The 26,575-nt window shown below is 33.6% G+C and overlaps 1 protein-coding gene across 2 annotated transcripts; it reads left to right on the forward strand.

The window, feature by feature from the left end:
- On the forward strand, positions 1-26,575 carry LOC119638536 (galactose mutarotase). 2 transcript variants are annotated; one of them, XM_038035406.1, is made up of 7 exons: positions 1-265; positions 10,189-10,282; positions 14,283-14,656; positions 17,099-17,328; positions 17,413-17,515; positions 25,820-25,909; positions 26,454-26,575. In XM_038035406.1, the coding sequence occupies exons 1-7, from the start codon at positions 155-157 to the stop codon at positions 26,553-26,555; spliced, it is 1,104 nt and encodes a 367-aa protein (XP_037891334.1). In that variant the 5' UTR covers positions 1-154; the 3' UTR covers positions 26,556-26,575. The 2 variants fall into 2 exon arrangements, with proteins under 2 accessions (XP_037891334.1, XP_037891340.1); XM_038035412.1 differs by lacking the exon at positions 26,454-26,575 and adding an exon at positions 25,972-26,151 and having other exon boundaries at positions 2-265.

Genomic DNA, 26,575 nt, shown 5'->3' on the forward strand with positions numbered 1-26,575 from the left:
AAAGTTTATTAAGCCGTAAAAGCCAGTGTTTCGGTTGTTGACAAGCCATAACAACACAACATAACATTCGGCTTTCAATTCATTTTTATATTAATTATCTCTGTAAAAGTTTAGTGTTATTTCTTTTGTGAATTATAAAAGAGTAGCGGCAGGTATGGCGCGTATAGTTGAAGACGTATTTGGTACGGCCGTTAATCCGCTCACCGAAAAAATCGAGCAAATTAAACGTTTTACATTGGCGAACAGTACGGAAATGTCAGTGCAGGTAATATAAAAATTCCTTACGAAAGGTAGAACGCAGTACAAATTGAACAATTCGAGCTTGAGACGATAAAGAATATGTTATTCAATAATTCCTACTTGCTTATGTTACTTGTTGTACATGATGGTCGGATATGTTTAAGAAAAAATTTTATTAAGCAATATTGTCTTGATCACACTAGATCGTGTTTCCAATCGATTTTTCAGGATCGTCAACATTGTTGATTTTCGCTTTGAATGAAAGAGTTATTCGCCAATAGCGATTATTAGGTCTAGACAAAATAACGAATAAGCCCTAGAAGTTTAACATATATTTGACCATAATTTACGTGTGAACTAGTCATCAAAAGGTCACCTCAAGTCGAGTGCTCCCTTATTTATTTTACTTATCTTATGCTACTTATTTACATATGCATTAATGGATCTACTTTTTAGCAATGAGAGATTTGAGATGGCTTTCCCGTTCCTAATGCTCAATGATATTAATCTGTATAAAACATACATATGTATATATATATTTCTTGTAGATTCTTTATAAGAGTGCATTCCTATATCGTCCATTGCTTTCTGTTGTTAGAATGCTCTCTAGCTTAAAATTTGATATAAAAGGGTGAAAAAATCACAAACATATCCCAATTTGATCGTAAATTAAGTGCAGGAATAGATGCCATCTAATCAAAACTAAGCAATATATACATATATACGCTATATATATATATATATATATGACATCATAATGTACAAGGGTTCATCGAACGACCTTAACGAACCAAAATACTTTTGTTATAAAATAATGGATTGACGTATGTGTTTAATCATCTTATTTCGTTGGATTCATCCATAGAAAGTATTGTCAAAGGAGAGCGAGAGATTTACGCGACTGCTCAAGTTATTTGGATATTTTAAAGAAAAGCGTTGCACATGATTTTTTAATACATATATGCAATTTCAAGGTCGTCATGCATAGCTTTGTTGCTGGAATCCTAAACGAGGGCGAATAAAGGTTTTCTGGGTTTTCAGTTGAGTTACTGCCGCTTAACTTTTGTCTAGTCTCTCAGCATGGACCTTTGGTCAATATATGAGCTGAGATTTTTTTTGTTTATTGCTCTGTTGATCTACAGCAGATTAATTTACAAAAATATGAACGCATATTCTGTGGGCAACGGCGTAGTACCTACTCCTACTCAATATTATAGTGCATTAAAATTTAATTTTTTTTTCAATACCTTTCAGAAACCGCATAAAGTATACAAATTCTTGGCCAACCTCAAACTCGTACCGCACCTAAGCGCGTCCATCTGTCTGTTTGCTACTCCGTCCACATATCGGTCTACCCAACTATGTAGTATCTCTCATTCGCAAAAGAGTTGGAAAATGGTGCAATTAGGTCAAAGAACTTGTCTATATGACCAAAGCTGAGAATACCTTTGCTTTCCGTGTTTTTTTCTCGTTGCTCATAAATTACAACAAACACACGATATAAATTTCTATAAAATTATTCTACAGTAACATCAAAAATCAGCCACGCGCACCCAATGTTATGAAATATGCAAATTTATAATATATAAATGTAAAAGAATCGGTCGAAACCGAATATAATTTTCTTACTTATTATTTTTCTTTTAGTTCGAGTGCAATAATGAACAAGTGCCTTCGTCTAGATAAACAGACCTATTTGATGTGTTCGTAAGTGCGTTTGATCGCGAAAAATGAATGAAAAAATCTCTCTTTCATATATATAAATGTATAAATAATAAGGCTTTAGTTGCGTTTTGAAATCAAGACCTGAGGGAATTCTTGCTCCCATGCTGTCGCTGCCTTTTAAATAACATGAATAGTGTTTATTAAATTAGTTGACCTCAAGGAATACACGAGATTTACTTTCATTCAAAGACGACGAGAGTATTATTCGCTACTTCTTTAGCTCTTTTTCTCTGGTTTTATTTACTTTTTCACCCTTTTTCGAGAATTAGCAAATAGTTTGGTAAAAAAGAAAGCAATTTTTTTTTTTTTTTTTTCATTACAATTTGTGTTTATTTATTTATTTATTTATTTTTTAAATTCATTCAATACCGAACGGTGGTATGCTTTTTATGCAGAAGTCAATAAATAAAAGAAAAAAAAAAAAAAACACAAATCGTATTATGTTACACATACTCTAAAAGAAAACTAATTAACTTAAGTTTTCCTTATCAATTATTTACTACTTCTTTAGAAAGCAAGAAAAAAAACAACAAAAAAAAAAAAACAAAAACAAAAAACAAAACAACAAAAGAGACGGAAAGCGAAGGTATTCATTAACTTTATAAAGTATGATTATGTTTTGCTTGTAAGGGTTAAAAAATCTGTTTTGTTTAATTTAAAATTTATAGACCATTTAACCTGAATTTAACGGCACTATAAACAAGGGGTTAATTAATTTGACATCTTTGTATAAATATTTAATAACAATTGAGCAATAGTTTAGTGCATTGCATGAAGTGTTCTTGAGATGAGAAATTTTTTTAGTTTAAGCAACATTAATAAAATAAATCACATTTACATTATGATATAAAGCGCTATAAAAAACTCATTTCTCAATCAAATTCTAACTATCATAAGTATATTTATTTATCACAAATTAATAAGCATTTTACTGCAATACGTATGCAGGTAAACCTATTGTTGTTGTGCTATAGATAAAGACTGCAGAAAAATTCCCCAAAAAACACTATATTAAATCCCTAGCCTGCAATTATTACATATAATGCCTTTTCACAATATGATCTTATATCGAAAAAGTGATCTGATCTCTCTCTGTTCATCAAAATATCTCAAAAATGGCCTCCCATAAATCAAGTACAAGAAAACAATACGGGCAAACGGATAGACTGACAGACAAGCTTAGGTTGATTCGGAAGGCGATTTGGATTAAACGGTATAATGAAAACCCTTCTGAGTGTTGGATCATACGCGCAAACTTACTACACTTTCCTACAACAAGTGATGTAGGATATCAAAATATTCACAAATTTCTTAACTAATTATAGGAAATGATTTGTCGCAACATACTAGAGAAAAATAGGGCCAAGTGTTTTTCCAAGCAAACTAGATAATTAACCAAAGAGTTTGAAAAGTTTTAATATCGTATTTGAAACGTGGAGATATTTTCAAAATATAGACAATTAAATACAAGTCGACCTAGTCTACCTGTCTCTCTCTCTCTCTCTCTTCCTCTTACGGCGCATGAAAAAAGTTGCGTAAAACAAATCGCACAGCAAGTTACAAAACAAAGAAAAATCGCATAAAAAAGATCGCACAAAAACAGATTCAACATGACAACATTCATTAGGTTTTAATGGCATTTGCAATATTATATAGCGTACTGTTAACTGATTTAATGAGTTCATTAAGCATGCTGACTGACTACGAATCTGAGGTAGCAGAAATAGCCAAAAAAAAATGTAAAGTTTCAACTTGTACCTAAGCAACATGTTTGTTTTCAATTGAATATTGGTTTAAAATTTATAGATCGATTTTTCTTTTATAGTAAAATTTATGATGGTCTTAAGATTATTCCAAGAAAAAAAAATAAAAAAACTTTTTTACAATTTCCAGCAAAAACTTGAAACGAAATAAATAAGTAAAACGGAGAAAAATAACAAGTAAGAAATTGATATTCGTCTCTGACCGAATCTTTTGCACTCGTCATCTTTTTCTAATAAATGAAATATTGATTATCTAATATATGGGACAAGTAGGATAATCCACCCAACGTACGCAAGAAATTTTCATATCCGCTGCCATCCGAAGAATGAGAGTGTCCTTATGTTGTTTGAACATGCGGGCGACCTGTATAGTTCAAATTCTGAATCGATCCAAGCATATCTATCTGCCCACCTACTCACCTGCCCATTCGCGTAATTCTGTCGGTCGCAAAAAATGAAAATATCGCGTGTAAACTTAGTCTAAACATTCGAAGTTCTTTCACGCTGTTTGATATTAAAGATGGGCCAAATTGGCCCAAGAATAAGCCGGCAGTGCAATATAAACCGAGAACAACTCTGCTTTCTGGGTCTTTTGCTCGTTCCTTAAAACCCACCCTACAGGCATATGAAAAAGTCAATCACATTCACCCAATATTACAGAGTACGAAAATTTAGTTTTTTGCTTTCTTTTATTTTTTTTCTTCTTTTTTTTTTAAGATAAAAAAGGTGTGTATAAAAGATTTGGTCACTCCTGAACATAAATTTTCTTACTTATTATCGTTGTATTTGTCGTTTAGCCGAGTAGATAAGAGTCGCCACTGCTGATAGCTATAGTGAATGCTTAGTCGGTAAAGACATGTGCACTTACCGATTAGCCTCTCCTCCAATTTCTTACACTCTTTTCTCACTTTTTTTGATCATCACCTTGTTACAGCTGTAGAGGACAGATGGACAAAGATATATACTTAGATCGATTCAAAGTTTGACGCTGATCAAGACTACATATGCTTTGTAAGGGCTTTGCATGTATCCTTATCCTTTAATGGTGAGTATATGTATCAATTATCTTCCGTTCAGACAAAGTCGATTGGTCTTTTAACAGTTGAAATTTGATCGATTTCGTTGCTTTTTAATTAACGGGGAAGCACGGGGTGGCGGCTAACTTTTCCCATTTTCAGAGTAAAAGTGAAACTATTGTACTTTATGAGTAATGAGCAAAAACCACGAAAAGCAAAGGTGTTCATTATTTTTGTTATGAAAACGTGTAACCGTTGTTGGTCTGTCCATCCTTCAAATTCTTTTCCCCGTTTTTGTAGGCGATATCTTCATTTCTGTGAATGTTTACCGCGTGTATTGCATTGTTGGGGAGACGGACAGACGCAAAGATGAACCATGGATTTGTATACTTTATGAGGTTTGTGAAGTTTATTTCTGCGTGTTTTAAAGGTATTAAAAAAATATAATACTGGACAGACGTAGATACAACATCATCGCCCATAGCACCCAATTACATTAAAATTTTTGTAGATTTATCTGCTGTGGTTAGTTTATGAGTAAAGAGTAAAAAATCAATTTTTTATTCCTATTCGGTCTCAGTTTACGTGGTATTGCAGAAGTGTCCTTCGATCGATTTGCCCCGATTTGGGACGATTTTAGGTCTACACATGTCAAGCATGGTGTTAGCCAGGATCAGCGTCAAAGTGAAGAATAGATTTAAGATTAATTTCCGTTTAATGTTGAATATATTGTAAAGGAGTAGAGGAGGAGAGGCAGGATATATATATATATATATATATGGATTTTAGAAAATCTTCTAGGCTCGAAAAAAATGTGTGTTCCAAATTTAATATTTACACACACCATCGTTTAGAAGTAATTTAGTATATCTGTATAAACAGAATCTGTTATATATGTGTCGTTATATTAGATATTTGTTACTATACTTAACTAACTATGGTGACTACTAGTCAGTTAGAAAAGAAAAACAGAATTACTTAAGAAATATGAACTGAAGTAATGAAGAAAGACAGAATTTTCTAATAGGCACGACGTAAACGCGACCTTAGATTTAAACTCTCCCATGTCATGAATCATCTTGGAAAGGCACCCGTTCTTCTACTTCTTATCTTGATAAATGCATAAGTGATTAATATTTGTATAAAAGCTTTTATCAATTATCCGAAAATGTGTATAATAATGTGTATAATAAAAGAAAATAGCATAAGATATTCCATTCAAGCTGTTGTTCAACACTAGGGATCATTCACCCTATCTCTTAGGCAGAACATCAATCCTGCGAAGAAAGCATACCGGATATCTATCCAAGGAAGATATCCATTCATTGGCTATCACCATAGAAACGAACGATCTGCTCGAACAGGTAATAAGCCACCGTGTTAATCAGAAGACGCAATGGATAGGGCGACGCATTTCAGGTTAGTTTCTTTAAAGACTTTTGCGTTGTAGGACCACGGTTTGTCAAGTGGATTTTTGTCATATTTCATTCGCTCTTCGTCCCAATTGCATCAGTTGTTATGGATGGATAGCGTTCTCTCGTGATGGTTTTTATTTTCGTCGGAACACACCGTAGTACACTACACGACATTCACTTGATCCGTCATAATGACACTACTATCGATATTTAGCTTTAATGGTTCACCTAATTTGCTTTATGATTATTTCGACTTTCGATATCGTAACGTAAGCTAACGTTTTCATTGATCATTATTTCAAATGATTCAAGACCCATAGGATGCCTGTTTGTTTACTTACGATCCAGCACATTTAATATAACCTTTCTTGATAAGCGCTTTATAAAGCAATTTTTTAAGGTAGTATCTTAAACGTCTCTCCCTTACTTGATACAAAAATCGCCTTAAGAAGAATAAGTGAAAATGACATGTCCGTACGTATAAAGAGAAAAAAAAAAAACCGGAGAAAATAACATACAAGCGTCAAATTCATTTTCGTTTTCTGTCTTTCGGGGTTTTCGCTTCTTTTTTTTCGTTCATTTATACCCACAACAATAGGTATATTAGATTGATTTTCGATATGATTTTACCATATGAAAATATGATCCAGAGATCGAGTAAAGTACATATATTTCTTAATTAGTAAAAGCAAGAGAAAGTATGTTAAGAAGAACAAGTTGCATCTCTTGTTAACCTCTTATTATTCTCGCAAGGAGGAAAGTTTGGAAAATCGCTATAGCTGCCTAGTCTTGTCAACAAAGCGTTCAATTTAGAGCCGCATTTTTCCTTAACGGAAATGGAAATGAAAATTAGTTTAATTAGTAATTACGGAAAGGTGTGGTTTTCAGTTGATACATACGGGCCGATTAAAATATATGTACATGCGATATATACTAAATGTTCAAATGATATCGTGTGAATGGATCCGTGGCTCCATCTATTAAGGAGAAGTGTGTAGTGTGTAGTGTGTAGTAGAAAAGATTCGGCCCAAGCTCAAGAATATAAAATTCTTTTTTGCTTCCCTTTCTCCTTGACAATGTGTGTGTATATATATATATATATATATGTGTGTGTGTGTCTGTTCTGTTGTTACAATATATCAAAAGAATCTCTATAAAACCTTTTTACACGCAATCCCTTTCAAATTTAACTCGATAATACAAACAAAGCCTCTGAAAATACACATCGCAGAATGGCATGCACGTAGAAAAAGAGAGAGAAGAGACTCAGGCTAACTTTAATGGAAAATATCAACAAGAGTAAGAGCATTGAAAAGATAAATAGTGGAGCAAAATGCAATATAGAAAATCTCGAATTTAAGTCTTCTTTCTTTCGTTTTTGCTTTCTTTTTTTTTTTGTTTTTTTTTTTTTCATTCTCACACGTAGACAGACGACATAAGATTAAGGATGGATACCTATCTACGTAACTAAATAAACTATAAAGGCTAAATGAATATTTTTTTTTCTCATTGCCAATCAAAATCCAAATAAAAACAAGCAAAATTGGCTTAAAAAACAATGAAAAATTGAAAATACAAAACTATTTCAAGATACCCTACACACACTCGCATAGATTAAATGTATAGGAATTTATAGGGCAATGGCTTTGCTTTATTTGCTATAAATGTAATCGAAAAACATGAATGTAGAGTAAAAATTGAAGAAATCTAAGAATAAATGAATTATAAATTAAAACATGCATCTCTTACGATGAAGTATTCCTAAGGAGAAGACCTAAACGTTGCCTAGTTGCCGATAGTATTTCTCTTTCATCTAAGTAAGAGCTTAAAGCTTTTACACTCTATGCTTATTTAATAACGACTGGCCATTAACTTCTTACTATGTTCAAAAAAATAAAAAAAATAAAATGAGAGAAAATAAAGAGAGACTCGACTCCCATGCATAGAAAAACATATTGGCCACAAATCTAAACGACAGATGCATTACATTTAGAGTACAATCCTTTTCTTTTTTTTTTTTTTTTAGGAATTTTTTTATCTCTCTCTCTTCTTTGGTTTTTCTATCGTAATTTTCCTTGATTTAAGTAACAATTTAATTCGTTTCCATACATCTGCCCGTAATGCGTACTTTTCTAAATCAAATGACTCTAACAAAAAGAAGAAGAGATTTCAGACTATCGGGACGAATGCGAGAGATGCTTTAGGCAATCATAAACTAGTGTTTAATTGTTCACAAAACAGCTGTTGTGGCTAAACAATCGCATTAGTTTAAAAGTGTTGGGCTCTTTTCCAAGTCGTTGCAAAGATGGTAACGAATGGACTTGATCTATTAGAACGAGCCATAAGCAATAAATTACTTTGAAATCTGAAATAAATCTTTATCTCTTAATTGGCCGCAGCGATAGTTAATCGCCCTCTAGGGTATCCAAAGCAAAATACGACTTAAGCTGACTGCTTGCATTTTCTAAAAAACTCAATGTTTTCTTCTTTTTTTTTAAATAATGCTCCATATTGATCCTTAATCGATCTATAGAAAGATTCTAGATTTTCTTCGTTATTACCGGCCACAGGAAAACAAAACTCTATGCAATGACGAATATGATCTTCGGAATACGATCGTTATAGAATTTAAAGCCAAGCAAATTCTTTGATTGATTACTTTTGAATATCTCTAATACACATCGAAAGCAGTCTGATCTATAAAAATGCGACAATAACATCTAGGCCAAATTGTGTCGGTCAACAATTTCCAGGACTAAGTAAGAAAAAGAAAGATATTTTGTTTTGATGTTAAATTTGTCTTCATTCATCATGATAGTCGCTCCTGCAAGGGTTAAATGGTGCCCTTTTGCTCGACTTTCTGAACTGGTCTTAACGTGCGATTCAAAACTATTTCGCAGGGTCTTCTGACAAACAGATAATTCATATCGCTGGAGAGTAAGATGAATGCGACAGAAACTGAAGCTTCAATGCAGATAATTGTATCATCGGCCTTTGACGCAGTATTGTTAGACCAATGTGAACGAACATGCCCTTCAACAATAGGTAATAAATATATTTTATGAACAAGTTCATAACCTCTGCTATCTCTCTAACGTTACTTCGACGGCCGTCCAGTGCGGTTTGATGTTTGTTGGTGGGGGCGTCGCGTCCGACTGATGACCACATCATCCTGCAAGCTGGTACGGCCACGTTTCGATTTGAATTTTCTTGTGCGCAGCGTCTAACTCGCATTTAATTTGTGTAGGCTTATTGGATTTCAAAAAGCAAATACTTAATGACCAAATGATAATCAATTTTTTCTATATTTACAAAAAAGTCTCAAATCGATACGTTTAGACGATTGTCAAGTCAAGCAAGCATTGCATGCTCGAAGTGAGATTTTTGAAATAATGAAATATTAACGAATACTTATGGACGCGTAACGCGCAAACATATTTCTATAGCACTTCTAGACATCTAATGGAATATTCATCTTTAGGTTGGAAACTTTTCAGTATATATATATATATATATATATATATGTGTGTGTATATGTCTATATTTACACAGTGCCTTTGACTTGCTATAAATTAAATTTTGCTTCAAGAAATTGTAAATCCCATATGGCAGTTATCCAAGATTCAATCAAAAATGTTTATACCTGTCTGTAGGAAAGCAATTTGCCTTAAAAACTTCTTTAGATAGTTAGTTGATTTTGTAAAGCAATCTTCAATTTGTTTACTTTGTTTATAATTCGTTCTTCTTTTCCTCCGTTTGGCGATTATCTACAATGTATTCAACCTTCACCATTACTGCCATTGCACTGCAAATAAAACATACAACATCTTCCAACAACAATAACCCATGTCATGTGCCAACCGATGCTGCGGCTGATGTTTATACAATTCCCAACACAAACTAAAATAACGCGAACGGATATAAACACACTCAAACACACACGCATACACGAACGCACGCATACACATTGAATTTTAATGAAATGCGTTTGTTGGGCGACACGTTTCACTTGAACATGAAAAAAACAAGATTTGTACATTGGGTGCCACCGTAACCACTATTAAGGTACCGGATGCAAGTGGTCAGATAGACGATATTGTTCTTGGATATGACGATGTTGCAGGTTAGTATTTATTGCATTAAAAATTTTTTTTTTCATTTAGTATCCAATTTCGGAATATTCTACACAATTCGGAATTTTTTTAGAGAAACGTCATGCACTTGACAAGTGTGTTCTTCTTACATACAATGCATGCTATGTCGTTGTACTCGAACAGTAAAAGGAAAACTGAAAAAAAATATAAAAAACTAATCCGACAAAAGTCGACTGCTCTAATATCAATCGCGAGCTAATATATAGTATATTCAGATCGTACATCTGATCTGCCCATTCCCTATACATTATCTATTTCGGCACCAATTTTTTGTTTTTTATTTTAGTTTTTTGGGTTTTTTTTTCGGTAATGAATTCTCTAAGTTTGCGTTCGAACGAATGCTGATGCGGATAGAAGGCAAAATGTATTTTTCTACGCAACCGTTAGGTTACTCAGGCTTATCAAAACTGTGTATAATTTTCAAATGAAATATGTTTGCCGGGTGAGTATAAGATCGTGTGAGGACATGAAGCGTACTTCATCCATATATAGTAAGTGTATGTATTGGAACGTTTTTCTACTTGAAAAAGGCATTTATTGAGAAAACTCGGTGCAATCATCAAAATATTTTCCATAATTTTTATCAACTTTTTCCCCATCTTTCTGATAACATGGCGATACTGTGTCGAAGGAAAGATATTGAATTGGATCCCATATCGTACTTCTTCAGCGTTTCGAATCCGCGCGCTATCCGTCGATCTAAAACCAATGTTAATCAGAAGGCGCTATATATCTAATGAGTGCACTGAGTCCGGCAGCACTTCACATGTTCCATGATTTGGGCCTCTACAGACTGAATAACTCAATAATATTATCTATGAGATCGTTCCTTTATATAGAGAAATGCCAAAGTCAACCTATTTAACCGATGTGCATATTGATACTTCGCGACAGTTTATCATTTCAATCAATATTATAAATATATAGATACATACATGCATACATACTGTGAGGGCTAAATTGCTCATACCAGGGGCTGGGGTAGCTCAGCGGTCCTAGGTTGCTTTCCACAAGAAATTCATACACGGTATGTCAATTTCTTTATAATATTCAACAACTTATTATTTCATGTTTCACTTCGAGTAAAAAATTAACTCCGTTTTTCTAGTTTGCAAGCCTAACGAGACTTCTGATCTCTCGCGACCCTCGCGACCGACTCCCCCTAACTTACTTTATCCTAACTTAACTAGACCTCGGTTTAAAGCTAATTTTACGTAACTAACTATAATTTCTCTTTCCTTAACTTCTCTGATTCTCTTAGCCTAATCCTAGCTTACTCTTAGTCTAACTTGTTCTGCCGGAGCCCTCTTATCCTACTTTAACTCTAGCTCTCTTATTCTACTTGATGCTCTTATAGTAACTTCCACTAACCTAGCCTAACTTAACTCTAGCACCCCCTCCTCAGAGACGGAGAACCTGTGAGGCCAAAACGAGGGTTCGACTTTGGCACCTCACAATACATGCGTACATGCATACATATATACATATAAATATATTTGCATATATGTAGACATGTGAATATATATAAAATAAATATTTTTGCAAAATTTGCAGCGCACATATATGTATATATACATACGTGTGTACAAGAGAAGAAATTCACAATTTCATCTGACAACACTAAGGTTATAAGGAGAAATGATGGGAAAAAGGACGACAGCATTTTGTTAGACAAGTAAATTTTGTTTAATTTCAACTTGATGTTTGAGTGCAACTCAAAGAAACCTGCACTGATTCACCCAATGTACCTAATGTAACATGCTGAAGAATCTATTGTCAAGTACAAATATTTTACATAAAAATTTCATATAAATGAATACAGATTCAACAACATTCGCCTTGTGGGTAAACTAAGATAATAGTACAATAGAGTCAGTTACTGGTGTCAGTCAATGGCTCAGTTTTATATATAGAAATTTTATTCAAATTTCATTTTTTTTTTTTCTTTAAAGTATTTCGTCCTGATTTATAGGTTTTACGAACTGTGTTCGGCTAATAGCTGTGTGAAGATAAAAAAAAAAAAGCAAATATTCAGGTTTGGCGATTTCAAAAGTTTCAATCGTATCCAAATAGGTGAAGTGATGAACAGGCAAGCATTCAAAGTTAAATCAACCTAAAGTCTTCATTACGCAGTTGACGATGTTTGTTTGTAGGCTTTGCAAAGAGATTGATAAAAATGAAATGAATGTCAACACCTCTCGATAATAGGAATAAAAAAAAAGAACAAGACTTTTCGCCCAATAGACGGCTTCAGACCCATGTAATTCTGGCAACTCTAATCGTATACAGACGGCAGGTGATAGTCCGTGGATTTAATCGAAAACTCCGATTACGATTTTCTAATGAATTTATATGCCGAAAAAAATTGATATATTTTATAATGTCGTTTCGGCCAAGGTATGGGAAACGCTTTGCTGACTTGTATTTGACTTGCAATTGACAAATAGGTTTTCCGACAATTGAGATGCTCGCCAATGTTATGTAAATGACGTTGATGGCTGTGTTTTTTTCTTTCTTACGTTTAAAGTGAGCTTTACTTAGTCAAGCGTGCGCCTGCTAAGTCAGCTTTATATGTCGTTAAGAGAGCTCTTAATAGAGCGAAACAAATGATAGTCGGACGGAATGAGTTCCGCGCAGTACGGTGGCTGCGTGAAAACTTCCTAGTCAGCTTTTCCCAATTATTCTGAGATGTAATCTCTCATTGTCATGAGTGTTACTTTAAGGCGGACATATATATGTGACTTTTCTACTGTCTTAGATGATATATATTCCATATTTGGCCTAAAGTAGAGATAGTTTACTAGAAATGTTATTTCTTTCTATGGTATAGAACGATACCAATATATCTTAGATGCATTGGAATTTTGATGCCGCTTTCTATTTTCATTCTGATATCGGCTAGAGACAGATAAGCATAAGGATATCGACTTTAGTACCGAAAAATATGCAAAAATTTCCTTTAAATAATTGCTTTGGATTTGATTCCACAATTCTCGGCAACATTCATACAATACTTGTTAGTTTAGTGAAAAAACTTTTGTAATTTTCTATCCTCAAACAAGCAAAATGTCTTCTTAACAAACACTTTCATCTCGGCACCACTTATTTGCGTCATTTAAAAAAAAAGAAAAAAAAAAAAGACAAATCCTTAACAACAATTTGTGTAAAATATTTTATCCAATTTTTTTTTTTTTTTTTTTTTTCATTCACTCTGGACATTTTATTATTTTCACTACAACGACTACAGATATTGTTTATTTCAAATGCCAGCATTACGGCAAAGCCACTAATTTACACCATTTGCTTCATCCGTGTAATGAAAGAAGATAAAAAAGTAAAAAAAAAAAAAAAACGCAAAAAAAAAATTAGAGAGAAAATGCAAGAATAAAGGAGTTTTAAAGTTTGTTGGTTGCCTTTCGGTTGGCTTTTGGTTGGTCTTGGTGTCAGGTCAGTCACTTGGCTAACCCCAGAAGCATACTCGAAACCAACAACATTAAGTATTACTTAGCAAGAGTAGCCAGAATAGAGAAGAGCAACAAACCCAAAAACTATATAGGGGAAAAAACGAAAACCCAGCTAACCAGTCAACCATCTATAATCAAAAGGCATCTAACCAGTCAAAAAGAGTCAATTCGACTGTTTTCCACTTGTAAAATTTTAGGAAACTGACGACGAACGTTATGAATGCAATGTAAAATGAATATCATCAGATAGACTTTAATAAATATATGAAATGATGTTGTCTGACAAATACGCATGAACACACACAAACAAGCAGCGTACACAATTTTGCGCACATAAATTCTAACAATCACCGTAACGGCGTCATACAATTAATATTATAAGAGCAATAACCAAAGGGATATCAAGCCAAAGGGCATGGGAGAATTTTCGGGAGAAATCGCAGCTGCTTTCATATCAAGCGTAATGAAGTTTCTTTGTTGCTTTACCTTTAAATTTCTTTTGTAGGATATCAAACCGCAACAAATCCCTATTTTGGCGCCACAATTGGTCGTGTTTGCAATCGTATTGCTAATGGTCATTTTATGTTGAATGGTCAAGATATTCAAGTATCTCGAAATTTTAACAATAGACATCAGCTGCATGGCGGTTTTCTTGGTTTTGATAAAATGCATTGGCAGGTGCTTGAAGCGAATGGCGATGGGTTGACATTGCAACATTGTTCGCCGGCTGGTCATGAAGGATATCCGGGCCAAGTTACCGCAACGGTAAAATATACATTGACCGAAGACAATTGTCTGCATGTGAGGATGCAGGCAAAGACAACGAAAACAACGATTGTCAATATGACAAATCATTCCTATTTCAATTTGGCCGGACATGTAAGTATTTCATTTACACCGCAAACAACTATACATATATATATATATACATATATATATATATATTGTGACTGTGCATTGGTAAACGAAGATAGAACAGATTGATACTTATTTGCGTTGTGTTGGCCAACGTGTTATAGAAGCATAAAATACGGAAATAGAAAATTGATAGTAAAGTTGTTACAGTCGGAAGGATATTGTCAAAGTTGTGTTAATTGAAACCTTACGGAAGTAAAAGACAATGAAGGAGAAGACGATGAAGAAGAAGAAGATTATGTAACATTTTAAGAAAATTTCGAGCAAAATTGAAAACCAAAGGAAATATAATACTCAAGAGCTCAACTATACATATATATGTACACTTGTGTATACAGCATGTTATTTAGTACAAGTGGCTTAACAATCAGGTAAGAGATTTAGAAAAATTTAAATCTTTTCGATATGGATTGTGAACGCATTAATTGGCAATAATAATTCAACGTGCGTCCTAAAGTGAGTAGGATTTTTTCAAAATAGCACATTCTCTAGTATCTATCTATCTCTCTCTCTCTCTCTCTCTCTGTGTTTCATCAAAAATACATTCTTCATTAACGATTTATCAAATCGTATTTGGCAATTTGGAGCTGAACTATAGTGTTGTAAATAAGTCAAAATGCCATCAAAACTTTAAAGCAATGCACCAAAGATTAGCCAAAATCTTCATTGAACTTAATGGAAACGGAATTGAATATCCAAAAATGTGTCTGTTAAAAAAATCAATTTTTGTACAGATGAAGGAACATTTGACCGTCCGTAAGTGTGCGTTTTGCATTGTTTTGCACCATTTGAGAGATGACAAAGGATTGTGCAAAGATTACGAAAATTCACATTCGTGATTGATTTTGTTGCGAAAAGTTGCATTTCAACGAATCGCCGTAACTCGCCAGTATTCATCTCATTTAGGGCCGCTTGAGTCTCATCAATTTGAAGAAGGGCATTTGCCAAAGAACGAAAAGCGTTATGTCGTCGTGGAAGTCATCCGAATACTGGCAGTTACAGCGCTTTATAGCGCTTTAGTTGGAGACCTGCATATCTACGTTTAATTCGACGACATTGCCCAATGGTACAAAAACCATTTATGAAGCAAGAGTCGCTTAGCGAATAGAACAATGTCTTTAAATGGTTCCGTTACTTTTCGAATACCAAAATTAGCATATGATTAAAAAGCATTAATTCTTCTCTGAACAAGTGAAACGCATCTAACGCTTTAATATAAAATGATCTCATGACTTTGGGAAAGTTCGCAGCTAAAATCGCTCTTGAATTTGGATTATAGCTGAAGTACTGTCCAGCTTTTGCTTCACACATTTTCAGTATACGAAGGCAAGTATTGACATAGTAATGTCTCGCTCTCAACCACATTAAAATCCGCAACAGTAGTTAACTGCATAGAGAAGATATTCGCTAACAAGCATTATCTTCCGATAGTTTCGGTGCTTTCTCAGGGAATTGTTATCCACGATCTGTCTGATCGTGATGGACTTTTGATAGAATATCGGTATAGAATATATTCATTAAACTCAGGCAGTTATCACTAGGTAGCGCCTCTAAAATGTGCTGTTTTGAAAAGGTCCTCTCTTTAGACGGCACCGTGTACGTGAAGTCAACTTCATTTTTTTATATAATTTTTTTTTTTTTTTTTTTTTTTTTTTAGTCTTATTAATGCCATATAGTTTTGTTTTTATAGCCATATTAACCGCAAAACTAATTTGTTGTCCGAGCACATTTTCTCTGTAACTCTTTCATCATAATTACGACCGTATGACAATCATAATTAAAGTATGGTCTACAACATTAAGGATTGAACTTGCTAGACGACTTGATAGTTGCGTTTCTCAACTAACTTTCGACTTTCGAATGATTAGTTTTATGTATGTTTTCAAAAAACTAAAGTCGTCGCAATCGTTGATAATGTATTGTAAGCTTTTGAAACTATGATTATATTGCAGTAATAGCGAAAGAGGCTGTACGCCCGCTCTCAATTCACGCTTTTGATGTACGCATGATGCATTGTAGGAAAGCAATTATGCTAAGCCCCTGTTCTCATTACGCTAACTTGAACGAGAAGTTTATTAACAAACGGATTGTTTAACTGATACTAAGCTAACTATAAGCCCTTTTTTAGTTAAATTTAAAACAATCAATGTAAGTTTGTATGCAGCTTTCCAATTGCTCTGGTGATGTTCGCTTTACAGATTTCGTCAGTTTTTTGTTTTTTTTTTTTTTTTTTTTCTTTCTTTCTTGCAAACTAACAGACAATGTAGTCACAGTCTTTTTTTGAAAACCCGTTGGGTTTTTGGAAATGTTTGAAATTTTCTTAGCTAAATTTAATCATAAACATCTCTTGTTGCAATTGACACAATCAACTGTTGTTATGCTATTGCCATGCATTGCGATGTAAAGGGTGCTGGTAGAGAAGCAATGCTTGAGCATTCCATTATGATTAAAGCCGATCAAATTACCGAAACTGATTCTGATTCGATACCAACTGGTCGTTTAATTAATGTCGCTGGAACTCTATTTGATTTGAATGAGCCAACGCAACTGGGCGAACGGTTACAGCAATTGTTAAATGGCTATGATGATAATTATTGCGTAAAACTTAACGATAACAATATAACCACAATCGCTAGGTAAGATTTCTCCTGAGAAATGTTTAAATCAACCAATCATATACATGTATATATATATATATATATATATAAATGCAATTGTAGAGCTTATCATCAGAAATCTGGTAGATGGTTGGAAATTGCTAGCAATCAACCGGGCGTGCAATTTTATACCTCAAACTATATGCCGGATGTTAACAAAGGAGAGGTAAGTAGAGACTTGTATCATGCACACATACATAAATAAGTTATTCGCTCAATATGGAAATCGCTAGAAATGATTGCTTTAAAGTATTGGCTTCAATTTTTGTTTGTTGTATATTTGTTTTTGTTTCTAATTAACACAAACATCATAGTATTCTTAAGAGCAAAAGAGAAGGAGAACTTTTCAGCCGTAAACTCCAATCAAACTAATAACGAATAACAGGTTGTAAACGTTCTTTGAGGCTGAATGCAAGTGGTGAGGAATCAACGTAAACTCATATAAATTAAAGTTTTAAAAATTGTGTAAATCTCGCCGCTACCCCAATCCTTCCCCCATCTTTCTCTCTTCCTCACTTTCTCACTTCCCTACCTACCTACCTACCTACCTACCTACCTACCTTTTGCTGCTATTCATGTCTTTTTATTTTTTATTTATGTATTTATTTTGTTTATTTTTTTTTATTTTTTTTTCATTTTTTTTTTCATTTTCTCTTCTACGCTTAACCAAGCTAAAACAATCTGCATTAAAGCAACAAACAGCAAACATCAAAGTGTATTTAAGCTTAAATAAGTGCAATTTATTGACCACTGATGCCTAAATGGCGTTAACTTTGTTATTGCTTTAATGGCCAGCAAACGAGCTAACAACCAAGCATATGAGGAAAGAAGCATTCTATTTTTTTGTTATTGTTGTTCTTGCGTTGTTGTTGCTTTCTGTTGCTGCTTTTAACTTTCATATTTTTCTGCTTGATTACTTGCAATATACAGTATACAGTATATAAAACTGTTCTGCTTTTATGCTTTAAAAAGTTAAAAATAAAAAAAAATAAAAGAAAAAAAAAAAAACATTTTTATTGTTATTACCTACCATTTGTGGATAGCGAGCGTGTATAAGGTCTCATTAACGCCCAACTGATATTTAAACAGTTTATGGCTAATTAAAAGCGTGTACAAGTGATTTAGGTTTCATTGCGTATTAAGAACCGGTATCATTATTAAATAAAAGTAAAACTTTCAATCCTTGAAAGGGGCTTTTACGGCGTTCTCCTTCTCCTTCTCTTTCTCCTTGCTCTTTCTAAATATTTAAAACAAATTTAACTGCGCTCATATTATGGTAAAACGTGCAGTAAGTGAGCATTTAAGTGATTGGTTCCAGTCGTCCTTGCCTTTAACATAAATCTCGTGTATAACAATTTTTCATTCTTTCGTTTCATTCTCAAGAGAACGCAAGTATTGAAGATGAAATTTCATTTAACGGTACAATGTTAGGTTTGAGAAACAACGAAATTTAATTTAAATATTTTTACCTCAAGAAATCCAAGTCTCGCTTGTCCTCTCTTTCCCCTTTTCTACCGTAAGAGAAAATTTCCTTTGTGGTATAAATATTTACAAGTTTCTTACAAATAAATCAATTTATTCTTTTTATTTCTATATATTCATGACCCAGGAAGCGAGTTATACAAAAGTTATTATTCCGATGGCCAGAGAGAAAAAAAAAAAAAACACACCAGAAGATGTCTCCAGGTCACAAGCATAAAATTTATAAGAACTTGAAGCTAGAAGGCTGACGGGCTGACAGCTACAAACTGATTCGAAAATGGTCGTGCATCGTTTACGACCACGCCTACATGCCTAATTGGAGAATCGAAAAAAGCCTTTCAAAAGTGCGAATCTCATGATGAGACGTGAATGATTTACTTTCTTCGTGCATTCTCCTATCGCCTCAGTTTAAACATTCCTGTCAATTCTGTGATGTCAGAGCGATTAGGAGCATCATGCCGTGTCTAGTATTATCTGAATGTGACAGTTGGGCGCTTTAGTATTCAACCAGTGCCTCGTGCGTAGTTTCTCGTAGCTTCTGCGTTTTCGTAGTATATCTTACAAAACTTTTTACTTGTCATTGTATAAAGCCCACACATCTAGATCTAAATACTAGATCAGAAAATTTTCGAAACCGGCTGAATAATAAGAAGTAGGGAGTATTCAAAATTCCTGCTGATGAAGCTAAATATAATGTTCTTACGTGTACATACAATTTGTGCTCATTCCTATTAATCAATAATTTCGTATGCTTCAAATGACTATACGAGGTATACAAATGTGCATCGCAGACTCTCTCTCTCTCTCTCTCTCTCTCTCTCTCTCTCATTTAGTCCTAATTTCTTTCATACCACTCTTGCTTTTTGAGTCAGTCCATAAGTCCAACCACAGAATTATGCAACAAATTTATTTTCATAGCAACAACATCTCCCTGTCAAGCTTAAAAATCAAGTGAAAGATTCGCCCACTAGTATAGTATAGTATAGTATAAAATGTTTTATCGTTTTTGTTAATTTACACAAATAGATCTCTTTTATGGTTGAAATTAGATTTATATAACACTTTGCAGCAAGCAAATTGATGTTATATCAAACTCTTGAACATATTTATCTACCAAGGCTCCTTTTACAAGCCTGCATTCGAATGTCCAATTCTTCGAAGAGTTTTTTTTTTCCACTAAATGTTGCTTAACTTGATCGACGTTGTTTGTGTTACGCTTTACTTTTGAAATAATTTGAAAAAAAAATATTCCAAAAACATTAAATCTCTTCTTCTTGGCCTTGGTGGCTTAATTAATATTTGATTTTTTTCAAATTATTCGCTCGGCCAGCTTAGCTGAGAAGTAGTAAGTCATTTCACGACTCATGGAGTCGTGACGAAATCACGATGAAGGTCATTTCCGATTCAGTGAGCGTTTGCGATCATTTTTAATGAAAATTGGCCCAATGTCTTTCTCTCCACTCGTCCACTCTTTTATGACTCTTTGGGGATGAACTAGTTTTGAGTGAGTATGAAATTTGGATGACGATTGCGTTTTGCATTGATTGAGTAGAAAATGATCTTCATCGGAAAAGATGATCTTTGAAGACAAATTACGCTTTGGTATGATAAAAACAAATTTTAGTTGGAAATATTTTAAATTGTACCGAATTTGTCGGGTCTCTCCTTCATATCACACACTAATCGTTATGACGCAAATTAGGTAATGAAGAAAGTAATTTTGATAAAATTGAACTAAGTCAATTTAGATTTTGGGCTTCTTCCTGTGTGTAAGTAAAGGTTCTCGGGAAAAGCATACCTTTCGTATTAGGCGAAAAATGTTGAAAGGTATCGAGTATTCGACGTTACTCGCTGTTATGTTTCCACCAGATTACAATAGCATTTATCTGACCGAGGGCTTAGAACATGCTTCGCATGCATCGCATTCATTTCGCCTACCAAAATGCCATTTTTTGCATTGGGTATAACCACGCCTTTTGGGTTATAAAGTTACCGTAGTAGAGTTATGTATAAAATTATTACTTTGTTTAACAAAAATATTTAAACGATAGTTTACTGCACAATGAACACGAAAATAAATGGGCAGACCTTCGACAGACACATGGACCAGATGGATTTCAATGATTCGAAATCGATCGGTATAATTAATTGTTAGCCTTTCTTAAGTTCGTGTGAGTGTGACATACATACACACAAATTTAATATAATCTTGTATAGTAAGTGGTATTGATATGCTACACATGGTGTGGTACGATTAGACCAAAAAAGTGTACTTTCTGGCTTAGTTGTCTGATCAAAAAGTTAGCCTTTATCGGGTAACAAAATATGATCGTCGGGTATTTAAGATTCGAGCTTGCCTGATTAAAACTAATTTTGACTAGTTTATGTATAAATTATTATTCAATAATAATAATTAAAATCTTTGAACATTTAATTTAGTAAATTTGCCAAATGACCTCAGCGAAACTTAAAATACTTGCCAACTTTTATTCCACTGTACGAATATATTAACAAGTAAAGCATTCTGGACTCATTGGCGGCTGCGAAAAATTATTGATTCAATTGTAATTTTAGACAATTATGCTTCTAAGAAGAGTAAGAGGAAGAGGAAGAGGAAGAGGAAGAAGATGAAGATTTTTTCATTTTCTTTTTTAAATATCGACATAAACCGATTACTTCCCCGCAATTGTCTAATGCAACATAAGTTAATCTCTTAATAAATATAAAGTTGTGTCATAACTGCATCATCAAAAGAGGGCGAACGGGTTCGAAGAAGACATTTTCTTAGCAATTCAAAGTATCGAACTCATTTATGTTTGATTGGCTTGGTTTGTAAATCCGCATGGATCGTCTACTAGGCAAGAATTGTATCAGTGTTTTATCTCAGTACGTTTGAGTTCACACTTCTCGATTGGGGACACACCCATTAGGTTGCGGCCACGACCTCCCTCTTTCTCCACTATCTTTCTTTTTTCCTCCTTCTTTCTGGGCGTCATCGTGTTACGCGAATAGCGAACGTGTCCCCTAAGTGATCGGTCATATTAAAAAGGCAAAAAAACGCGGGAAAATGATTACATGACTACACACATGCATCCTTTTAAGATTTGCAAATAGATAACGGTCGCCGCAAGCCTGACCAAGTTTGTTCTTGCTTAAACTTTCATGAGAAATAGTGAATACAGACCGCCCTTGGTGTGTCTTTAGGATCTGAGCTAATGCCAACTTTTCGCTCATTAAAAACAATTTTCAGAATATTTTTGATATTTTTATATACTTTTTGGGTATCCTTTGCGCTTGACAATATTGATTATCATCGATAAGCGAACTTTGGATTTTTTTATTGTTTTAGGTGCAAACAGTTGTAGCCTAATTAAAACGAAGAGAAAGAAAGAAAAAATTAGGGAGAAGGGTGACCGCAATCTAGTGGTTAGGCGTTATGCCTTTACCGACTGAGCACACGCTATAGCTACGGCCAAAGGAAATGAAACTCTACCGCACTTGAGATTTGAATCCGCGAGCACTGACTTGAGAGTCTATCAGATATCTGATAATATCTAGAAGACAAGCTGGAGTCGCAATCGGTTATATCTATTGTTGGTTACCATGAATAATGGAACCGATTTAATTTTATTTCTTTACCTTACGGTATATTGAAATTGCGAATATTTTCTTCAAGGACAAAAACCTAATCTCAAATTGTTTTCCATCTCTCTCATGAATTTCAGTTCAAAGATCAGCTAAATAAATGCAAGGACTTGCGAAATTTCGAACATTAACTAAATCAATTCACTAACAATTTCCTTTCTTCCTAAACTATGTCCATAACCGTTAAGGGCTTTTCATTGCATAGATTGACGGTTGGCTATAAATTTTGTTTCCAAGTTTGGAAATGCACTAAAACTCTCTAAGAATTCGCTCATATTTACCGATAATCTGGTAGATAAAAAATTCGGGCAAATCGCGTACAAATATGATATGAAGTATATATACCATGGTATGGTATGCAAAACGATTGAGCTCAGCCACATAGGAACACTTCTCACTCTTATCAGCAGCGCTTGCATTTTTATAATGGAATCCGAAAAATTGGTGTTTTTATTATTAGAGTCTTTCTGTCCGTGGGAGAAGAATTGATGGCACTATGAAGTGCTTTGAAATGCTTTGTTCTTTTTTTTTTCATTTCAAATTATGTGTCTGAAACTTGTTAACACATACACACACACACACACACACACACACACACACACACACACTCGTGCGATGAAGAAGAAGAATAGTTCAAATGTTATTTCTTCTTCTAAGGCGATTGGCGGTTGGCGAGTGCCACATAGATACTTAACAATAAAATCATAAGTTTTGTTATGCGTGTGCAAAAATTTAAAAATCACCTTCAATTTCAACAACAATTGCTTTTCATTTCATGCAAAATGGAAAAAGGAAAGGACGACTCCATTGCAATGTTGTTCATGTTAATTTTGCCGTTACATGACTTTTATATTTTTGCGAAACAAGAATATACCAACCAACTAGCTAACACTACACATTAAACGTCAGGAAATATAGTAAAATAATGTTGGGGTTTCGGGTTCATTTTTAAAAAGTGGCAGAAGAACAGACAGAGAAGACGTAAAAAACGTAACAAGTAACAATGCAACATGTTCACACATATTAATGTGCATTTTGTATAAAATATAATAGAGAGGTTTTTTACTCAGCAACACCTTTTCTCTATTGTTGTTTGCTCTTGGCTGATGGTCGGTCGGTCGGTCGGTCTATTACAATTAAAGTCGAACAACGGTAATAGTTGTTACCATTGTTGCTAAATTACGCTCCCATTTGTTAGTTGAATTATACATATTTGGAGGGTAATTTGTTCAGGAAACACATAACAATAAACTAATAATGAGGTTTTGAAAACTTTCAAAACCGGTTGGCCGTTAACCTTTTTAATGGTGGAATTTTTTTCTCTCTTTCCTTTTTTCTTTTTTTTTTTTGTTTTTTGCTTCTTCTTTTTCATTTTCTCTCCACAACCACGAAATTTAAATATGAAATGTATATATATGTAAGTAACGAACATTAAGTAATTATTGTTACTTTTAATAAGAAAAGTGCAGATGTAAAAGTATAACACGAAACATACGCGCGCAAATATAACGCGAATATCGTTAGGTTAGGTTGTGGCGGGCGGGGGAGAGTAATAGTAATTTAAAACAACAAAATAAAAGGAAATTTTATTCCATTTGAAATGTATCTTGGGTATACATTACCTTAGGCTAATCCTCTCTCTCTCTCTCTCTCTCTCTCTCTATCTCTCTATAAAAAAAAAATAAAAAATAAAATGAAAAAAAAATAGTTCCCGTCATATCGTCAATGCAAAAGTTTGAAGGCATATTCATTTCGTCCAAATGTTTGCAAGATCACAAGATGGTCTTTAGAAATCTTGTAAAGGGCATAGACTTGATCATATCGTTGATCAATATCAAATTCGAAAACCATTTTGTGCAGATATCTGCCCATCCGTCCGCCAGTGTTTCCCTATTTCGTAAACATACTCTCGACCGCATCAACTAAGATATCGAATTTGCATTCGATACAAACATTGGACGTTCATGCTGATGGGTCAAATGAGTCGCTTACACTGCAAAATAAATTGAGAAAACTTTTGTTTTCAAAAGCAAAGAAAATTTCCATTCCATTTCTCGTTTATTACTTTATTATAAATTTTGAATTTTTTATTTATTTTATTTATTTAAACGTTGTTGGAATTGTTTAATAATGACATAAGCAAACAAATGATTGGGAAGGCGAATATAGTCATAGAGCGAAATAACAGATATTACATATTGTCATATATGTACGAGATCGGAGACTCATTGAGGGGGTGATAAGCTCGCGCGTTATTTAGTGGTGAAAATAGTTATGCGTACTGGAGATAGGCACAAATTATATAAGGCAAATAAGAGACATTACATTGATTGACCTTTCGGATAATAGTTCTCGTACATAGATAGAAAAAAAATTTAAGCATTTTTCAGCGACGTGTTGCATGCAATTATGTCTCTTAAGGCTTGCAATTTATGCAGAATTTTTTTTATAAAAATGTTTTTGTTTATTTTAAGTAAAACTTTATTATGTCTGCACCTTACAAAATGTAAGAAAAAGTGATATTTAGCGAGATAGCTGCTGCCCACTCACAGATAACGCCCATTTGATAGACACTTTCAAGTGTTACAAATTGAATGATAAAATTAGTACGCTCTTATACTTCGACAGTTGATATAATAATTTTATGTTATTATGTAAATGTACGTTTAAATATTTGCGCGCATATACAAACACATACACATACATATGCTATCGTTAGCATGATGCAAACAACTGCACCAACAAGTTGTTCATCTGTCCTTCTCATCTTGAAGTCTTGTAACATCTCTGGGAAAAACACATGCATTTCCATGTACGTGAGTGAAGCATTATATATATATATATATATATATATATATATATATATATAAATAGTTGTTGTTATTGGTACAAAAACTACAGCATTGCTTGCACTTTTCCACTCAATATTACGGTGTTTGCTCACATTTTTCCAACTTTGCTTTTTTTTGCATTCCTTCTTACCATAAGAACTGTTTGTTTGCTTGTCGTATGAGTAATTTTATTAAGATTGGATTTCATAAAAATCAAATTAAATGTTACTCATACGTTACGTAGAGCACGTGATGTTTGTTACTTGTGGTTGGTTACTAGAAATCACACAAACACTACTCTTCTTAATAGTGCACAAGAGCATTGAAATCAATACTAACACGCACAGCCACTTATACACTACTTCGCACAGCCATGCGATAGTTCATGACTTTATTGTTAAGAATTTAAAATGATTTGTACAAAATTCTTATTAAATAGAAAAAAAATGTAATTTAAAGGAAAATCCCTTTGTATTTATTTTAAATGAATTGTTTTTTTTTTTTTTTTTCAGATACCACTTAAGGGTAAAGAAAATGCCAAATATGTGAAACAAGGTTCATTTTGTTTAGAGACTCAAAAATATCCGGATGCTGTTAATCATGTAAGTGCTCAAGCATAGCAAAAGCAAAGGATCACTAATAAAACCGTTCAACTTTAATTAAGCTCGAATGCAAAAGGGATAGCTATATAGCTATATAGCTGTAGCAGTGTTTTAATTACCAACGATTGCGAAAGGCCTAATGGTCTTTTCTACTTTTCCAAGCCATACAAAAGCGCTATGTAAATAACATTCGCAATATTGAATGAAGCGTGTCTATGTGTGCGTTTGTTATATGTATAATGTTAAATTCGATATGCGTATAAAAATCATCGAACATTGACTTAAGGTTTGGCATCCTTTTGATATCTTTCAACTAACTCTTCACTTCACTGATCTAATACCAATGAAAATGCTTAAATTGAAACACGCTTACTACATGACATGCTTGTTGACATGTTTATTTAAGCAGAGGTATTCTTAATAGGACAGTTTAGTATTCAATGAAATTATTATTATTATTAATTGAAATTATCTCGCTTTAATTTTTTTTGTTTTATTTTTATTTATTTATTGTTTTTTTTTTTTTTTTTTTTTTTTCTTACAGTCCAATTTCCCATCGATCATTTTAAATCCCAATGAACAATATAATCATGATGTGATTTACAAATTTGGCATTTGTCGCAGTGGCACTGGCAGTTGCATATAAATCGATTAAAATAATTATCA

The sequence above is a fragment of the Glossina fuscipes genome, unplaced genomic scaffold (genome assembly GCF_014805625.2).
Source record: "Glossina fuscipes isolate IAEA_lab_2018 unplaced genomic scaffold, Yale_Gfus_2 0, whole genome shotgun sequence".
NCBI classification, from domain to species: Eukaryota; Metazoa; Arthropoda; class Insecta; order Diptera; family Glossinidae; genus Glossina; species Glossina fuscipes.

Excerpts from the sequence above, each read along its gene's own strand:
- LOC119638536 (XM_038035406.1), top strand. The coding sequence starts at position 155 with ATGGCGCGTATAGTTGAAGACGTATTTGGTACGGCCGTTAATCCGCTC. Across the intron at positions 10,283-14,282 it reads TGGATATGACGATGTTGCAG|GATATCAAACCGCAACAAAT; the intron begins GTTAGTATTTAT and ends TTTCTTTTGTAG. Across the intron at positions 14,657-17,098 it reads ATTTCAATTTGGCCGGACAT|GGTGCTGGTAGAGAAGCAAT; the intron begins GTAAGTATTTCA and ends TGCGATGTAAAG.